Below are 16,757 nucleotides of genomic sequence, written 5' to 3'. Positions count from 1 at the left end.
GGCAGTGAGTGGTGCATTTCAGCAGTGGTGACAGTGACATGAAAGACAAGCCACGTTTTGGATGGCCATGCAGATTTTTACAAGCATGGCATGCAGGCTCTTGTTCATCGCTGGTGAAAATACAGAGCTTGTGGTGGTGACTGTTGAAAAACAGTGTTCTGTAGCTGAGAATTTGCTCTATCAAGCAGTGTTACTGTGCTCTTTGTATCTGTTGTAGTTTCCAAGGAAATAAATACGAGACATTACTTTCAGAGTGACCTATGCACATCAGCCCACTCTCTCCTTCCAAGTTACCTTAAGAATCATGATTCTGTTTTCTACCAATATACTTTTTTCCCCTTCAGTAAGATAACTTTTTTCTCCAACTGGGGAGATGTCTGGAAGCCAAAACAGGTGCCTTAAGAAAACTTCCCCCATTGTTCTGCACACACTTCGAATTTTCTAACGTCCGAGACACTTCACAGTAGAAACCTTTAAACACAAGGGAGCCCCAGAGTCTTTGTGAACCACCAGCTATAGCAAAACTGAGGTATTTCCATAAGGCAAACAAGGTGCGATGTACCATTGTTAAAAAATATCTGCTTTCATTTAATGTTGACTGAAGCTCTCAGCTAATGGGTTACAGTGCAATTACAGATTAGTGAGAATCACAAAAAAAAAGAGTAAATCTTGGTTAACATTGTTAAGCAAACAAGTAGGTACAAACATCTCTGAATATATCTAAGAATGTGGTCTTGGGTTATGAGTCAATATTCATTGTACTGAATCCAAAATATCATGTAATACAGCCTAATAATTTCAGATGGAAGCCTATACGAGGCACACCTGCATCTTTACTCAAATTCCAAGGGCTATCTGGTAACTTCATGGATTGGATATGAGCAATGAAAGAGTGCAGAAGTTTGCCCGCTGCTCCATCTAGTGCTTATATCTTATAGGATCATGAAGTATCTTTTGCTTCTGAATGCTTATATCCTAGGAGAGGCATGACTGTGCTGAAGAGCAGCTTAGCTGGTGGGGAGCACTTCTAGTCCACCGGCTTCCTAGCTCATGAGTTGTTAGTTAGAAAGTTGTCTCTTTTACTGGTCTCACTTTTGCCTGCCAGCCTGCTACAGAGAACAGGAGTTCCTAAAGGAAAGCTGAACTGCCTTTGCAGAGGAGAGGGGTGATTTTTCAGGATCTCTTAGGGAATAGGTAAAGCATAACACTGGGAGTTGCCAGGGTCATGGTGGTAAAAACTCAGTGTTTCTGTCAAGAGTTCTGGGTCCAGTTTAATGAATTTTGTATTTAATATGACTACCACTAAATAGCTCGGTTCTATATGATATGTATCAAATCATGGGATTATTATGTCTCTTGGCAGTGTACTCAAAGGGACATAATATAGAGAAAGCGGACCATCACACTGGTTAGAAAGATAATAAAAACATAGTTTCAGACAGTGTCCACTCTAGTAATTTTAACAGTGGCAAGGAAGGTTTCCAAATATAAACTAAACTGTTGTAACAATCTCCAGCAGTTTATACATTTCCCAATTAGCACTTTCCAAGGCAGCTCCCAGTTACAATTCAGAAGATATTATGGATCAAGGACCATTCCTGTGTTCAGATACAGACATTTTTTAGTGATGATAGAATTTGATAGGATGGTTATTGATGTTCCATGCCATCTGGCCCAGGCATGTTTGATTTTCCAGCATAGATGAAGTCACAGTGTAACACTGTGCTACTGAGAATTTTGATCCTTTGCAGTCCTAGCCTGAGAGCCCTGGCTCTGTAACTCCAGCTATTCAGCTTCAACTATTCAACTCCAACTACTCAACTCCAACTGTTTCAAGTTCTAGGCATCCAGGAGTGTAACAGGAAAGGTAACAACCATATGAGAGGACAACATCAGAAGGACATTTTTAGTTCCTTGCAGGACTTCCTACATTTTTGCATATCTGCAGCTGGTTCTCATACATTTGATTTTTAAGTACAACTCTAGCCTAAGCAGCTCTTAGAGATGCCATTGGCAATAATCATCATTCCATATCATAGCTGGCTTTATATTTATTTATATTCTTCCAGAATATAAATATTATATATATATAATATTAATTATATTCTTCCAGAATATAAGTAGGTATATAAATAGGCTCAAAATAATGGAAACGGTCCTATCAGCATACTGGAGTGGTCAGGCACTACATGCTGCCACAGCACACTAAATACTCCCATCTGGAGCAGAGAAAATTTTCCCTGTGCTGTCTTTGTAAATCTCTTCCTGAATTTGTTTACCTTCTTCGTTGTCTTTCTCTCATTATCCTCTCCAAAACAAAAACACTTTTTTACAGTAAAACTGCCAGAGAGAAAGAACAGATCTGGCACCTGCCAGAGATGTTCAGTAAGAAATGGACTGCTAAAGACAAAACCCAAAGAAGCGAGAAAACAAAATATCAGTGAAGTGGGAAAGTGCTGTAGACTGCAAGCATATTCTGCTGTTCATTGATCTGTCAGGTCTCTATTTCAGAACAAATCGCTGCACAGCATAAAATCCCAGCAGAAACACTAGCAGGGTAGCTGGGAATGAGGGCACTCAGGGGTTACACAGCTGGGAAGGGTGTTTGTACCCTTCTCCGTCCTCACCTCCCCGAGATAGCCTCTATCAGCTTGTTTGGGAACGCATCTCCCTAGCGAGCTGCCTCGCGGTGAGAGGGGCTGGGACCGGAGCCTCTGGAGCTATCTGGCAGGAGGGGTCCATTAATATCCCTGACAAGATCTCTTTATCCCATGCCTTCCTAATCTGCAAGACAACAGGAAAAGAGGGGGAATTCACCGAGCAAAACGGAGTCCCTGCTGGGTGTGATTGTTGCCGTTTCTACTTTGTAAAAGTTGTGTCTTTGTTTTATCAAATGCTTTGGTTTTTCAAAAGGAGGAGGAGGGAAATATTTTTGTTATTCCCACTCTGGGAGGGGTTGGGCAGCAGAGTCTTCTCTGTCCCAAAGCATTCCAGTACCCACCCTCCCTCCTCGAGAGTCCTGCCCTCTGCTGGGCCCTCTGCCCCCAGACTTCTCATGCAGTGGGACCTGGGATCTGCTGCCAGTTGGGATTTCTTCAGTAGTGGCTTATGCAATCGATAACATCTCTTCTCAGTTCTTGCTGGCCCTGTGCTGGGAAGAGAAATGATGGTTTCTCTTGATGTGCTGCCTGAAATCAGAACTTACTGCTCCTCAAAGGGAAGCCAGCACTTCTGACAGTGCCTGAAAAGCAGCCGAGTTGTTTTGAGATGTCAAATTAACGTAGGAAAACAAAGCGAGGTTGAAGGGCCCTGATTCCAATTTTTCATTTAAGATCCCTCTGTACCCCCGAGTACTACAGTCAGTAATTAAATGCGATGTTCTGTATATACAGGAGGTCAGATGACATTATTTAATGGCCCTTCCCGGCATGAGGCTTCCTGAATTCATGCCAAAGCATCGCTGCACATAGCAGAGCTTTACCCCCACCATGTAATAACTCTGCTTGGCCTTAAGTACATTTAAAGAGGCAGACAGCTAAAGCGCAGCTTGAATAAAGCTTTAGGGATTGATTTGGGTTTCATTATTTCAGGTGGTGTTGAAATGTACACGGAGCAAATTAGGGAAGAGTGTGGCTTCAGAGGAGACAGCTGTGAGCATGCTGCGGCGCAGCTCTCAGCACCACGGGCTGCTTACAGAGCAAGATGCAATGGTTTGCATGCTGAGTCCAAGCACTCCTCGGTCAGAGAGATCTCACTTCTTGCCATCCCCATCCTGGGAGGATGTAGGTGGCCCAGCAGACAAGATCGATATCTTAAACACAAAGTTCTCCTTCAGCATATAGAGAACTGCGGCACAGCACGGACAAGATAGAGACTGCTCGTAGGCTGAAAAGAGAACTGGGTCAGACAGAGAGAAGAACGCCGGAGGAACAGAGGAGCAAAATGAGGAAGGCAAGAGAAAGAGAGACAAAACCAGCTGTTTGGGAGAAGAAACGTGGGGTCACACAGGGAGCGGCTCTGGCCATATCAGAACAGGAATCTCGGGGGCGGGCGGCCCCGAGCCCGCAGCCGCGCCCCAGCCCCAAGGAGAGCCCCGCCGCCCGGGCAGCTCCGCAGGGGCGCGGTGAAGCCGCGCTCGACCCCGAGGCAGCGCCGAGCTGGGCCGCGGCGGGGCGGCAGCGAGCCGGGGCGGGCGGCCCGGGCCCGGGGCGCGGCGGGCAGTTCTGCGGGGCAGGGTGACACCTGCTGGGGATGGGGTGGGCGGTGAGAGCCCGGCGCCGCCGGGAGGAGAGGCGAGCGTGGAGCTGGCTGCTCCCGGCTCGTTGTGTGGAGGCCTCACGGAGGCCTGCAGCTCCTCACAGGGAGCGGGGGGGCAGCGACGGGACCCCAGGGAACGGCGTGGGGCTGCATCATATTTTAAAAACAAACACGAAGCAGTCACTTGTGTCTGCTAAGAGCTGTGCCGTTCTCAAACATGGTCCAGTGTAGCTTTATTCACAGGAACAGTCACAACATCCCGTTCCTCTGGATGCAGGCAGAACAGCAGACCGCTCCTTTGCTCAGAAACGTAGTTTTGTTCTCCCTGTTTTGTTATTGTGCATCAAGGGACAAGTCCAACATTCACTGCAGGTAATGGAAAGACGAAGATGCCTTTCAATAGGAGCTAGATTAGTTTTCAGGTAAATACACAACTCAGCAAGGCAAGCTTTAACTGCTTTTCTTATTAGTAACACAAACATTACCTGGCAGAGAGATTTGAACTTCATTTTAAAATGATTTTCTAAGTAGACTGCTGCTAGCAATGACACCTTGAGAAGCTCTGCTGTTTACCGTTGCTTTTCTCAGGGTGTCCTTGCTGGGTGGTTGATGTGGGAGACCAGCATGTCTGACACAGCTGAGCCATGCAGGAGCCCACAGGTGGTCATAGTGCAGAAAGGCACCTTGCCTGCTGATGTGCTTCTCTCTCTATGTCACAAGGCCTTTTGTGCCGCAGGGAGCTAAAATCCTCACCTGGGAAACAGTGGAAGAAAGGACATTGGGTGGAGAGAGACAACTGTTTGTCCTTCTGAAACCATGGGAAGGCTTTGGGCAACTACTAGTGCTTTAGTGTGTTTACCTTCACTAAAATGGAGGCACATTAGCTCAGTAGAACAGTCTGTGTGGATATATGTACACATAGACGCACATATTTTTATTCCAGGCCTGGCTAGGCAGCCGTAGCTTAAAGTATCTGAGAGAAAATTCAGTGAACAGCATTGGTTAACTGTGTGGTGAAAATATATCCTCAATCTCCTTCTTGTTGTTGGATAATTTCAAGCCAGCTGACAAAAGTTCTTCTTTTTCCTAAGTTCATTTTTCTTCAGTATTTTTACAGTTCTTTCCAGGCAACACAGGGTAATTTTCAGTTTTGCTTTTCTATTTGCTACTGTGTACCATTTTTTTCTAAAAAACAACCAGTGTGGCCAGGGCTGAAGCACCGGTCTCTTCCTGATGGGCTTACTCACTCTGCTTCTCAGGTGAGATCCCAGCTGCTTGAGAAATGAGATAAGCTCTTTTTCCTACCTTTAATCATTTAGCACAAGTCTAATTTATTTATTCATTTTCTTGAGAGAAATAGGGAGAACCACTATGGGATTGTAAAAATAAAGGCTATCTTTTTCTCTTTTCTATAGTACTTTGCTAAGAGAACAGTGGTCTTGTACTATAACTGAATTTCCTTGGCTTGGAAGGCAGAAAGGAAGAATGTGTCATCAATAGTTGGAGGTAAGGAATTAAAAAAGCCAGCAGAGGGGTTGGGCATGAGTATGGTATGGAAGTGAGGACTGGGCATGTGTAGAGATGAACTGGAAGGGGATGGTAGGGCTGGCAACAGGCAAAGCACAAATGCAACAACTGCTGTTACACAGTGGTTTTAGAAGAGCTGGCCATATTAAACGTTGCATGTGTATAGGAGGTAGGGCACGGGGGATTCCAAATTAATCGCTCTATTATGGAAACAGTCCTCTCCTTCCCATGGAGACAGGTCACATTCTTCCTGTCCATATGGATAACTCACCTGTGCTTTGCATATCTCAGCCAGTTAGTTGTTTTCTCCACTGCAGTTTCAGTATTTGTCCTGTCCTTGCCCTGTACACACAGACATTCCTGTGGCCTGTTGTTGCCTTAATGTCTGAAGCTCTCATATCTCTGCCTGCACAGTAAGTTAAAACGCTTTGTTCTTATGCTTAGCTCTCTACTGTGTTTTACTACCCCAAATCTTGCAGCTTTTTTTCCTCCTTGCCCACTCCTCCTTTTGTGTCTTTCTATATGTTTACAATGCGTTCCCAAACTCTTGCTCCCTGCTCCCTAGAGAAAGGGAATTCTAGAGATAAGCGTAATAGAACCGTGTTCGTATATATGTGGTCCAACTTAGAGACTGGCAGGTCACTAATTTGCCTCTTCCTTTTCTTATTTGTTTTGTTTCCTTCAACTAGTGTGTAAAAATGTGCAATTGGAATTTTCCAAGGTGAAATAGGTAGCCACAGGGCTCAGCTGTTCCCCTAGGATAAATCATCTAGTTAAGCCCCAAGATAAACAGCAGCAGGGAACAGAGAGGTTCCTTTTTTGCAGGATAGTTTAGATCCAGCTTGTTTCATTCATACAGTTGTAAGTTGTATCAGACTCAATGGTAGAGCCCTCAGTATAATAATTTGTAGTTTATTCTGCAGTTATTTCCTGCAGCAGTACACTTATCTCACCATGGAAAGGTGATGGCTGAGGGGTGTCTGTGCTTTCTTGACTTCCAGAACTTGGTCAGTCCTTCTCAGTCAGTTTACCTGTAGTTTGGTAGGCTATTGCTGGATAAAATGCAGTGTGTTGTGGTCTCCTGCTTAGTTCCTCTTCCCTAACCTAAAACAAAACAGAAAAAAACCCAGTGCATTGTAAAGAGGGATGGAAGTAGGAAGAAGATGTATCAAACGTATGCAGCAGTTCTTTCTGTTTTCCTAACCAAATGTGAACAGAACATCACTCCAGTTAGCACCAGACTTAGCCAATTTGCTTCAGTGTCCATAGAATATGCATCCTGTAATAAAATTACAGGAAAAACTGCTATAGTAGCTTCCCCTCCTCTGCCTATTTTTAGGATAATCTTTCAGGCTTTCAGCAAAAAAAAAACAACCTATTAACTTGGCCTTTCAAAAAACTAGGAGAGGAATATAGGATCCACTGTGTTGCCATTGATCAGATTTTGGTAGTAGTCTGCACACAAACTGTCTGCATTAGATCAGTTTGTAAATAGCAGAGAGTTTTAGGTGGTAAAGCAAATGCTGAAGAACACACAGCAGAATCAGATGACCTGTTTTTCTTCTTCAGCAATCTTCATGTCGTTTGCTGTAAAATCACTCACTTCCTTGTTTCCAAACCACATTTTTTCCAGCCTAGCTGGTGGTTTCTTCAGCATCTTTTCCAGGGCATCTCTCTGTAGAGACATTAAAAGCTTTCAGCAGAGTATATTTTGATGTTGGAGTGACATTTTGCTGCTTGCCTTCTGCTTTTTTTTTTTTTTTTTTTTTTTTTTTCTCTTGCATAGAGGTGATGGGCTCTGATACCAAAGGAAGTCTGTAAATAGCAGTGTGGTAATAACCTGAGTGTTCACTTGCTCAGGAGTGCTGTTGCAATGAGAATTCCCATTTTTCTGGCAAGTGATGAGCCTGTGAAGCTTGTAATGCTGTGTACCCAGTTGATGTGGGAATTTGGTAAAGAAAAGGAAGCTGCTTTACTACTGCTGAAAAAACTTAAGGATGGTTTTGTTAGAGCTTCATAATCACAGTACTGCTGGCCTCTGCTGCATGCAAATGAGCAGCCCAGTCCTAGATCTCTATTCCTGGAAAGATGCAGTGATTATTTGAGCAGCCAGGAGGATGAAGTCTACTATAAGCAGCTTTAACAGTGCTGAACTTAAACCAGGGACCTATGGCTGTTGAAATACACACTTTCCTGTTTATAAATCTCCTGAGATATCTGCTTGCCGTACTTTTACAGCCTTAAATAATTCTATAAATCAGACCGCGCTGCCAGAAGTGTTAAGTGCTGCAAATAGTATAGAGGGTGACTCATTTAGTGAGATGGAGGCGGAGCATGAATCAGTAGGAAGAAAACTGATATTCAAAGGAGACCTTCTGAATGTAGGTGACATACCGAGAAACCTGAACAATGTTCAGTCATTGTAAAAATGAAACAAAGAACTGTTATTTTCCAAAAGGGGAAAAAAAAAAATAAACTCTTCTTTCTAATGACAAAGGGATTTCTAGCAGAAGCCCAGCGTGGGAAGGTATTGCATGCTGAGCTTGTCCTTCTTCACCCAAGATAAACTGTGGGTTACATTGGAAGAGATAAATTGAATTCTTCCTTATACATCTGAACTGAACAGGGTATTCAGCAAGAAGGTTGCTTTCCAGGTAGTTCTGTGATTATGTAAACTGAGAACATAATTTATCTTTGAACTAAACAGCTGTGAGAGATCAAGAGTCCTCATAGCTTCAAGGAACCCACACTGAAAGCTAACAGCAATGAAAAAGCTAAAATAATCACCTATGCATATCTTTTGTAAATGCTAACTCCTAAGTGGATCAAACTCCTGTAGACAGCTCCATTTGAGACAGTAGCTTTGGGTCCTTCTGGTCACCCTCTAGCTCATGCACACCGGAGTGCTTCTAAAGACAGACTTGGAAAAAAGGTACTTGGTAGATTATATGCTACACCTAGCTACTGGTGAGCTAAAGAAAAGCTTAATATACGTCGGCAGCGATGAGGATGAAAATCTGTCACTTTGGACATCAGCTAAAATATTTTTCAAGCTCTGGGAGAAAAAATAGTAGTTACTTTTTGAAAAACAAAACCAAAAAAACCTAAATGACAAAACACAATCATGCAAGGAAGCCTAGATATCTGCAATTTAGGTGGCAGTCCAGACTCCGCTGAAATTTTTGGTATCAGCCATTGTTAAAGTTATAGAGGCTAGTTTATCTTGTGGTGTGAGTAGCTCTTCCTGGCTCTGTTAGACTAGGCCCCTAAAACGTTGCTCTCAAAAGCACTCATCCTTTAGAGCAGTAATGCTTAGAAACAAGCATCTTAGCCTTTACTGCTCAGAATTCATTTGGTTCAGGATAAAGTGAAGGACGAATCAAACAACTGAAGGCTTCTAGTGCAGTGGTTTCAGAGTTTTGGCAATGGTAGGAAATCCTGAGAAGACAAGTAATGCTACCACAACTTAATGGATGCAGATACTTATATGGAGTAGAATTACACATAGGAAAGCTTCCACAAGGATATCTCACTCTCCAGTATTATTGTAAAAATAATCTCAAACCTGGTTATACTATTCTTCTATAGTGCTGTGAAGTCTGAGCTCTTTTCTTCATTAAAGCTAGTGCTGGACTGAAATTAAGTACAAAGCCATTTGTGCTTACGCCTGGTCAATTTCAAAATTTCAGGTGTGAATTTACCCATGTGTTAATGCTCAAAATCCAGCACCACATGTTGTAATTTGGAATGTGTTAAGGTAATAACCCTTTTCTGCTGTCAGTATTCGGTGTGTTTAGGCCCTCTATTCATAGATAGTTTTCTGGATTTTTAGCTTGAAAGAAATACATTATTCTTACAGGAGGCAGCACTGGCCAATTTTTCTGCAGCTACTAAGGGAGAGCTAACAGCTAGTGGCAGACTTAAGTTTTCACTTGCAGGTTGCCCAGCAGTGGGCCCAGCTCAAATGTGAAATATCACTTAGAAAATCTGGCTTTGTTGGTGAAAAGTACAAGGCTCACTTTTTTAAAAGCTGTATTGATATATATATTTATTTTTTTAATATTGAAGAGGGAAAAAAAAGACCAACATAGGACTCTTCTTCTGTTAGGAGGTGGTATACAGAAATTCCCTAAGGAGAAACAGCTCAGACTGAGCTTCTGTCAGTAAAAGCGTGTGTGTAATTTAATAGCAGACAGCTTTTTAATGCAGGAGGGAAAAGAAGAACAGACACTCACCTGTTTTATGAAGGGGAAAAATACAAAAACCTGCCTGTAGGATGTTAACTAAATCTAGCCACAGAGGGAATATTTCTCTCAGATGCCCCCAAAAATAAAAGATAAATGCCTGAGCGAAGTAAGTAACGGCTACGGAGAAGCTGCACTCAGATATCTTTCAGCCCCAATTTCCAAAGTGCTCACAGTAGGAAGTGTATTGTGCTGCACCAGTAACCAGACCATTACGTGATGCTTGTTTAGTGCTTTTTATGAAAGCTTCCATGGTACCTTAATGTAAGCGGTCAAGGTTAGAGATGAGTAAAAGGCATGCCTCAAACTTCAAAGCTACTCAAAATCATCCTTGGTCTGAGCTTGAATTGTTTGTGTTCAGCTATGTCCAAGCAGTAGTAGGATTGTGCTTTGGATACAGCCACAAATGGCATTAAACTTCTTACAAACTCCTCACAGATTTTCTCCCTCCTACCATCTGTACTTGAAGCCCCATCTGTAAAAGGCAACTGATCCTTAACACAATGCTTAACAACAAAGAATGAGCTCGAGTTCAGAAGCCAAAATAAGCCTCAGGTTATTATTCAGAATGAAAAGAAAATGGACGCTTGTTTCTTAATCCAATACCTGTTCTATAAAATTATTTTAAAAAATCAAAACAACAACATAACCAAACAAAAAAGCTCACAACATTTTGTAATGGTTTCTCAGTCTGAGATCAAATGCAAATGTAATCGTTAGTCCTGACAGTGATGTTTCTCGTAGTTTTGTGGACTTGAGAAACAAGTTTATGGCATGTATTCTCTGGTGAGTTTTTCAAAGAACTAGTCTCTTAATGCTGTCCCTTTCTCTTCTGTACCCATTTGAAAGAAGCCTGGAACCTGTAAACAACTGAATGAATTCTACTTCCAGCTTCTGTTCTATTAACATCCTCATTATACAGTTTTATGTTCAACAACTTGCCTCTAAAATCGTAGAGGAGGTTTGTCTGGATGCTGTGCATGTACAGAAATTGACTCTCATGGAGCTCACAGAAGAGTCAGAGCTCTGTAGCAGAGATCCTGTGTCATGTAATAATTCTTACCTTGTTTTCACATGCTGCTCCAGTCCTGGCAGCAGTACTTCAGCTCCTGATTATTCCCTGCCTCCTCAGCTCCTCAATAATGTCTGATGATTTTTGTCTCTCAGTTTCTTGTAAGGGCCATGATTTGCTGATGAACCCACTGGTGAGCAGTGCATCTTGAAAAGATGAAAACATCAAAACTTATTGCTTGCAGTGCACTTAGATCATGAAGTTTTGTTTGAATGCCATCTTCAATGCAAGATTTTAATTGAAGAGATTGCATTCTGAGAACACACTGTGGAGAAGACCTGCTTGAGGCTCTCTTCACAGCTTAAATGTTGCAGTAAGCTTTCTAGTGGCTGGAAAACTGGAGTTCAGTTTCCCACTATGGCCAGTTATTCCCAGAGGGCCATATGCATTGAAGCAGGTGCTGAAGGCTTGTGAAGACAATATGTTCCCAAACAGAAGCCACAGAGAGCTGTTTACAATCCAAGTTCTCAAGCATACTGTGAGCTGGTTAGAGAAGACCCATTAGCAGGCTTGTATTATCCCATCCTACATTGGCTGTCTTGAAAAGATCACTTTGCTTTTCTGTTAGATGAATGCAAATTTTCATATGCTTTCATGGTTTATGATTTTTGTTGCAACAGTTACGGCTACATTTAAGCATTATTATATGCATTTCTACACTTAATCATGTATTTATAAACAGCAGTTAAGAATAAATCCAAATTATTTTGATAACCATTCTGAGGGGCTGTTTAGTTTCCACTTATTAGACATGAATAAGCAACGAGTATCTTTATTGCCAAGACCCATCAGGTATTTCAACCCTCAGCTGACAGTTATCCCATCTGCCCAATCCCTACTGGCAGAAAATAGAGCTTTTGTATGAAGAATACTTGGACCAAATCACAGTTATTTGACATCTGCCAGTCTTTTTAAGCAAAGTGGCCATGGCTGTGTTGGCTTTTCTTTAATTTCTGGTTGTAAAACACAAATACAAAACATTTACCATCTTGTATAAGTTGACTCCCTCTCTCTCCTAAAATAACTGAATCAGTCACCCAAAAAGCACTGGGGCTCACGTGTCACTCAGCACACGTAAATGTAAGAAGACAGTATACACTAAAACATCCTTTGGCAAATAAATAGAAGCATAATAAGTGGGCGACATTGATTACTGTTGTCAATTTGTATGAGTTTCACTAATACATTCATTCAGGAAAAAAAAAATAAGCTGTGATATGTCTTTTTTTTGTGTCTTAAAGCAGAAGCTTGAAGGATGATTTCAAAAATTCTGTTTAGAAATTTCCTGTGAAGTTAGCTTTTTAGCAAGGACAAAGGAAAGGAACTCGGCAGTAAATGAAACACTTTATTTCAGAGCAAGCAAATCATTTTGTTCAATCTGAAATGAAATCCTTTCATCACATCCTTCTGTGGCGTTGGGAGTTAAGTCCTCTTTAATGAATAGCAAACACCAGTAATTGCTCCTTTTGTGTTCAATTTGGAATATTTTATTGGAGCCCTTCTTTATAATAAAGAGTAAATAGCCACTTTAGATTTTCTATTTAGCATTTTGTGAAATATAAGCTGTTCGTGGCACTTGAAAAATAAACGACAAAACTAGGGGAACTTGTATTCACCGAAGACAGAACTGCTTTTTCCATCAACATCTCTTACTACATCAGTATCCTATGACTACATGAGAGTTTCAACTTAGGCGTTCCCTTGCGCTCAAGAAGTTTAGAAAAGGTTCTTAGCCGATCTCTGCTTAATGCTGTGACAGCTTTGGGAAATTCCATTGTCTTCTCTATATGATGACTTGCCCTGAAATTTTGTGTTGTAATCTTAAATAATAATGTGGCATTTACTCGCTATCTACAGCTGATACTAGTTAAGAGAATTACGTTCACCATTCTGTTTGGGGGGAAAAGAAAACAGAAAAAGGAAAGCTTGACTATTGATAGTATCAGTCTGAGAGCACTAGCGTGGGCAGTGTATGTCCCCAGTGTGCCATACCATAATCCCTGTTATCAAGGGCTACTTCTGGAGATAACAAGGCTGAGTATGTTCTCCTGGTCTGTTCCCAGAGTCTGCCAAGAAAAGTATATACCCTTCTGCCTGTTCTGGTAGCGAGAGCTGAGTCATGCTGCAGAACATAACAAGTGGTTAGGAAATACTTTCCACTACTATTGCAAGGCTTCAAACCAGTGCAGAGAGCTCAGTCCTTGTGGTGTTGTGGCAAGAATGTTACTGTGAATTGAAGAGGGCTGTAGCAATAGGCTCAGGATGGTTCATTTCTAGATCTCTCTGTTTGTGGTACTGATATGACCTTCAAGTACTATTCACCTGTGCTTTGTGTGTTGCTTCTTTTTTCAGAAGGTGTAAATCTCTCTGTTAATTTCTCAGGAAAGCCTCCCTCACTGGCTTCAGCTTCTGGTTTGCTTCCATTCTCTGAAGTGCCCTCTGTCCAAGCTGCCCCCTCCTGTGAGGTGGCAGCCCACGTTCTGTCAGCGCCATCACTTGTAGTCTGCAAGAAAATGAGGAAACAAATGAGAGAAGTCCTTGAGGACTCTTAAACATGTAAGGAGAAGGCAGTCTCTAAAATAGTCCCATAGATTTGACATGTTGAGAGTGAAGTGGAAGACTGTGATGTTCCTGATGTTTATCTGTGTTTTGTCACAGGTTGATGTTCATGGTGATAAAAGGTCTCATATCATTTCAGAAAGGAAGGAATGACCTTAAGCTTGAATATGTCCATAATCCCATTACCTGTATTGGTGTAGTACTTCTAAGTGCTAGCTGTATGTTGGTCATTGGTTAGGAATTTTAACTCCAAGAGTTTTTTAAACTAGCACAGGGTAAGGTCTTAATCTACCTACTTTCTATGCAAGAGCTTTGAATTTCTAAACAATGCAGGATTAGAGCCTGGATGTATTCTTGTCACTGTGTTTGGGCTTCAGCCAATTCAACTGTGCAAACCTCACAAAATGGCCATGCACATATACCATATAATATTTGTATATATACAAGTTCTCTGCCTCAAAATAGATTTTTGAGGCAATACCCACCTTGCTGAAGTGCTGCAAAGTGATGCAGCTTGTGAAAGGCAAATTTTCAGCTGCTGTAAAATCAGGTTGTGCATGTGGCCAGATGGTGAGTCTGATTCCCCTCTACTTTAAGACTCCTATGAAGCTAAGAGATATCCCTTTTCATAAAGAGCTCCCTGACAGCCTCTGAGATACAGCAAAACTGCTTCTCTGTATACATATATCCTTATACACTCACATGCGAAGACATCTCATGACATGCTTTGTACAGAGACTCTTTGGAAGAAATCACTACCTGGCTTCTGGCTTCGTGGTTGTTCTCTAGCTCCTCAGGAGACAGCTGTGCTGCAGCGACCCTGTTAGAAGTATTGCAGCCCATGGTGAAATGGGACCATCTGCTTCTTCCTTCTGCAAGTCCAAGCAGTAGAAATGCTCTCCTCTTGTCGTTGGGAGTTTGGTTATTCATGATCACCATGGCATCTAACTGTTGCCAGGGCCTGTTGCTACAATAAATAGCACCACAGAAAGCTTTCATCTTGTATCCTGGTGTGCAGACATCACGGTCTTTGACCAGGCTCCCTCATCTGAAGCTGAGAGGGAATGTGTTTCTTCTGAGCTAGCTGGAGATGTTGGTCTGCTGGTCATTGAGAGGGTCAGTGAACCTCCTGAGGGAACTCAACTGAAGACACTTGAGTGTCTCCAGCCTCTTTTCTTCTTTTTTTTTTTTCTTTAAGAATAACATACTGTCAGGTAAAGTAAAGTATACATTACCAGATTTCTTAAGTATTCTTCATCTCCATTAGAAATTGGGAAAAAATAAGTCCCAACTCTAGCATTCCAAACAGCATGGCAAGCTTTTAAATAAGAGGAGATGTAGTCAGGAGACCAGGGCCAGCTATGGTTAGGGAAAATATTTTACATGACCTCTGAAATCATTGTATAATTTCTTGATTACTGTTTGCTTCTGCTCACATCCTTTGAGATAGATGTTTGTAGGAGATGGAGGGGGGAAAATGCCACAGTTTATGCTTCCAAAAATATTTTGTAAGAGATGTCAGAGAAATGTTAACGGAGTGCTGCCAGTTGAAGATCATAACTGATCGTGTCTCGGGTTACTTCAGCTGAGATCAACAAGTATTGAAGTTGAAAGAAATAATTATTTTTACAAATAATGAAAGAAGGAGGCATTTTGCATGAAATCAAAGTATTCAAAATACCTCATGCCAGTGAGACAGTATTTATTTTGTGTCCTGAGATCCTGGTAACAAATCAGTGTCAGTTTGTGACCTTACCCTGGCTCATATTGGAAAACCAACTGTAAAACTTGCCAATTTTTTTTTTCCATGTATGCGAAACTGAGATGTTTACATGACAAATGAGTCCTTCAAGTAGTAAGGTTGATGAGCTTTCGGAATCAAATGAACCCCAGCACTGAGGGAATGACTCCAGCCTGGGAGATCATTCTGGAGGTTGCAGGCAGCCCTCTGTGTTTCTCTTGTCCACAGTCCAAACCAGTCAGCTGGGGTGGCTGGAAAGCCACAAACTCTCTTGCATGGCAATGAGCCTGAAGTAATCTTCTCTGCCTCAGCATGCCTTATTCTATTGTGCAAAGCACTGCACTGAGGTTATTATATGGTTTCCAGGATGTAGCTAACATCTCTCTAGCCATGTGTATGAATGTTCATACCTACCTGTGCTGGCATCCTAGAACTGCTGGGAAGTCTCAAATGCGATTATACTGTCTCTTAAGAAACAAGTCTGAAGAAATTGTCTTCTTTTTCTCCCTCCTGTGCATAGTAAAAGGAGACCTGTTTCTTACATCTACTTTGAACTTGCACAGAACTCAAGTCAACCTTTTGGTGCGCTGATTCATTGTTGTTGCTGTTCAGTTGTTCCTCTCCTACTAGCAGACATGTGCAGGTTGTGTGTGATAACGCTGAAATATAATTGCTACTCAGCATGTGTCAGGGTGTGATGTACCGGCTGAATTTCTGATTAAACACTTGCAGTGATGGTGCAATTCTAGAACTTGTTTGTAAGTAAACAGTAGGTGAAATTTTAGTCATTGCTGAAAGGTGATTTTTATTTGTTTCTTCAAATACAAGTAATAAAATAGAAACTGAAATTCAGTTTCTAAAGGAAGGAAATTGATTAAATGTAAGATTGTAGGTTCTAGCATAACTGGAAACAAGGTAAGCTTTGTGATTTGTATTTTACAAATTAATTCTTGGTACATACAAAGAAAGACAAGTGATCATCTGAAGAAATAGAATATACAGGATATAACAAGTGGCATGAGAATTGCACTCATTTATATTGTTGAAATGAAAAGAATCTTCTCAGATCTTTACAGTTTGTACGCCTGAAGCTTGAGCCTTGAATATCTCATGCATGTGATTAAATTGTTATGCTGGTCATTGTTTTCAAGCAATAGGAGCTGCATACTTTCAAGATCAGACTGCTCTCAAACTGATGCTGACTGAAAATGATGGAAAATCTTCCCCTCATTTTAGTAGCTTTTCATGGATCTGTAAAATGGAGAGCAAGCAAATTTTAGTACCATCAATGTGCTAGGATGTATTGTGTTGTTTGAAAGAGAGGGCAGTTTTTCATAAACACAAATACAGGATATTT

At 41.6% G+C, this 16,757-nt stretch overlaps 1 protein-coding gene and 1 long non-coding RNA gene across 16 annotated transcripts in view; one reads left to right on the top strand and one right to left on the bottom strand.

Annotated features, from left to right (window-relative positions):
• Positions 4,474-14,686, bottom strand: STMND1 (stathmin domain containing 1). Its single transcript, XM_021387888.1, is given in 6 exon segments — positions 4,474-4,623; positions 4,743-6,888; positions 7,337-7,459; positions 11,092-11,246; positions 13,423-13,603; positions 14,419-14,686. Coding segments are annotated over 5 exon segments (972 nt in total). The 5' UTR covers positions 14,659-14,686; the 3' UTR covers positions 4,474-4,623; positions 4,743-6,615.
• LOC110394168 overlaps positions 5,436-16,757 on the top strand; it is a 120,837-nt gene continuing 109,515 nt past the window's right edge. For 8 of the 15 annotated variants that reach the window (XR_002435406.1, XR_002435417.1, XR_002435416.1 and 5 more), the window contains exon 1: positions 6,120-6,197. This is a non-coding gene — a long non-coding RNA (uncharacterized LOC110394168). Of the gene's footprint in view, positions 5,517-5,672; positions 6,198-14,661; positions 14,776-16,757 lie in introns of those variants that run through there. The other 7 variants (XR_002435420.1, XR_002435415.1, XR_002435410.1 and 4 more) reach the window with 5 other exon arrangements.

The sequence above is a fragment of the Numida meleagris genome, chromosome 2 (assembly GCF_002078875.1).
Source record: "Numida meleagris isolate 19003 breed g44 Domestic line chromosome 2, NumMel1.0, whole genome shotgun sequence".
In the NCBI taxonomy this organism is placed as follows: Eukaryota; Metazoa; Chordata; class Aves; order Galliformes; family Numididae; genus Numida; species Numida meleagris.
This window is presented reverse-complemented; position numbering and strand designations above follow the sequence as displayed.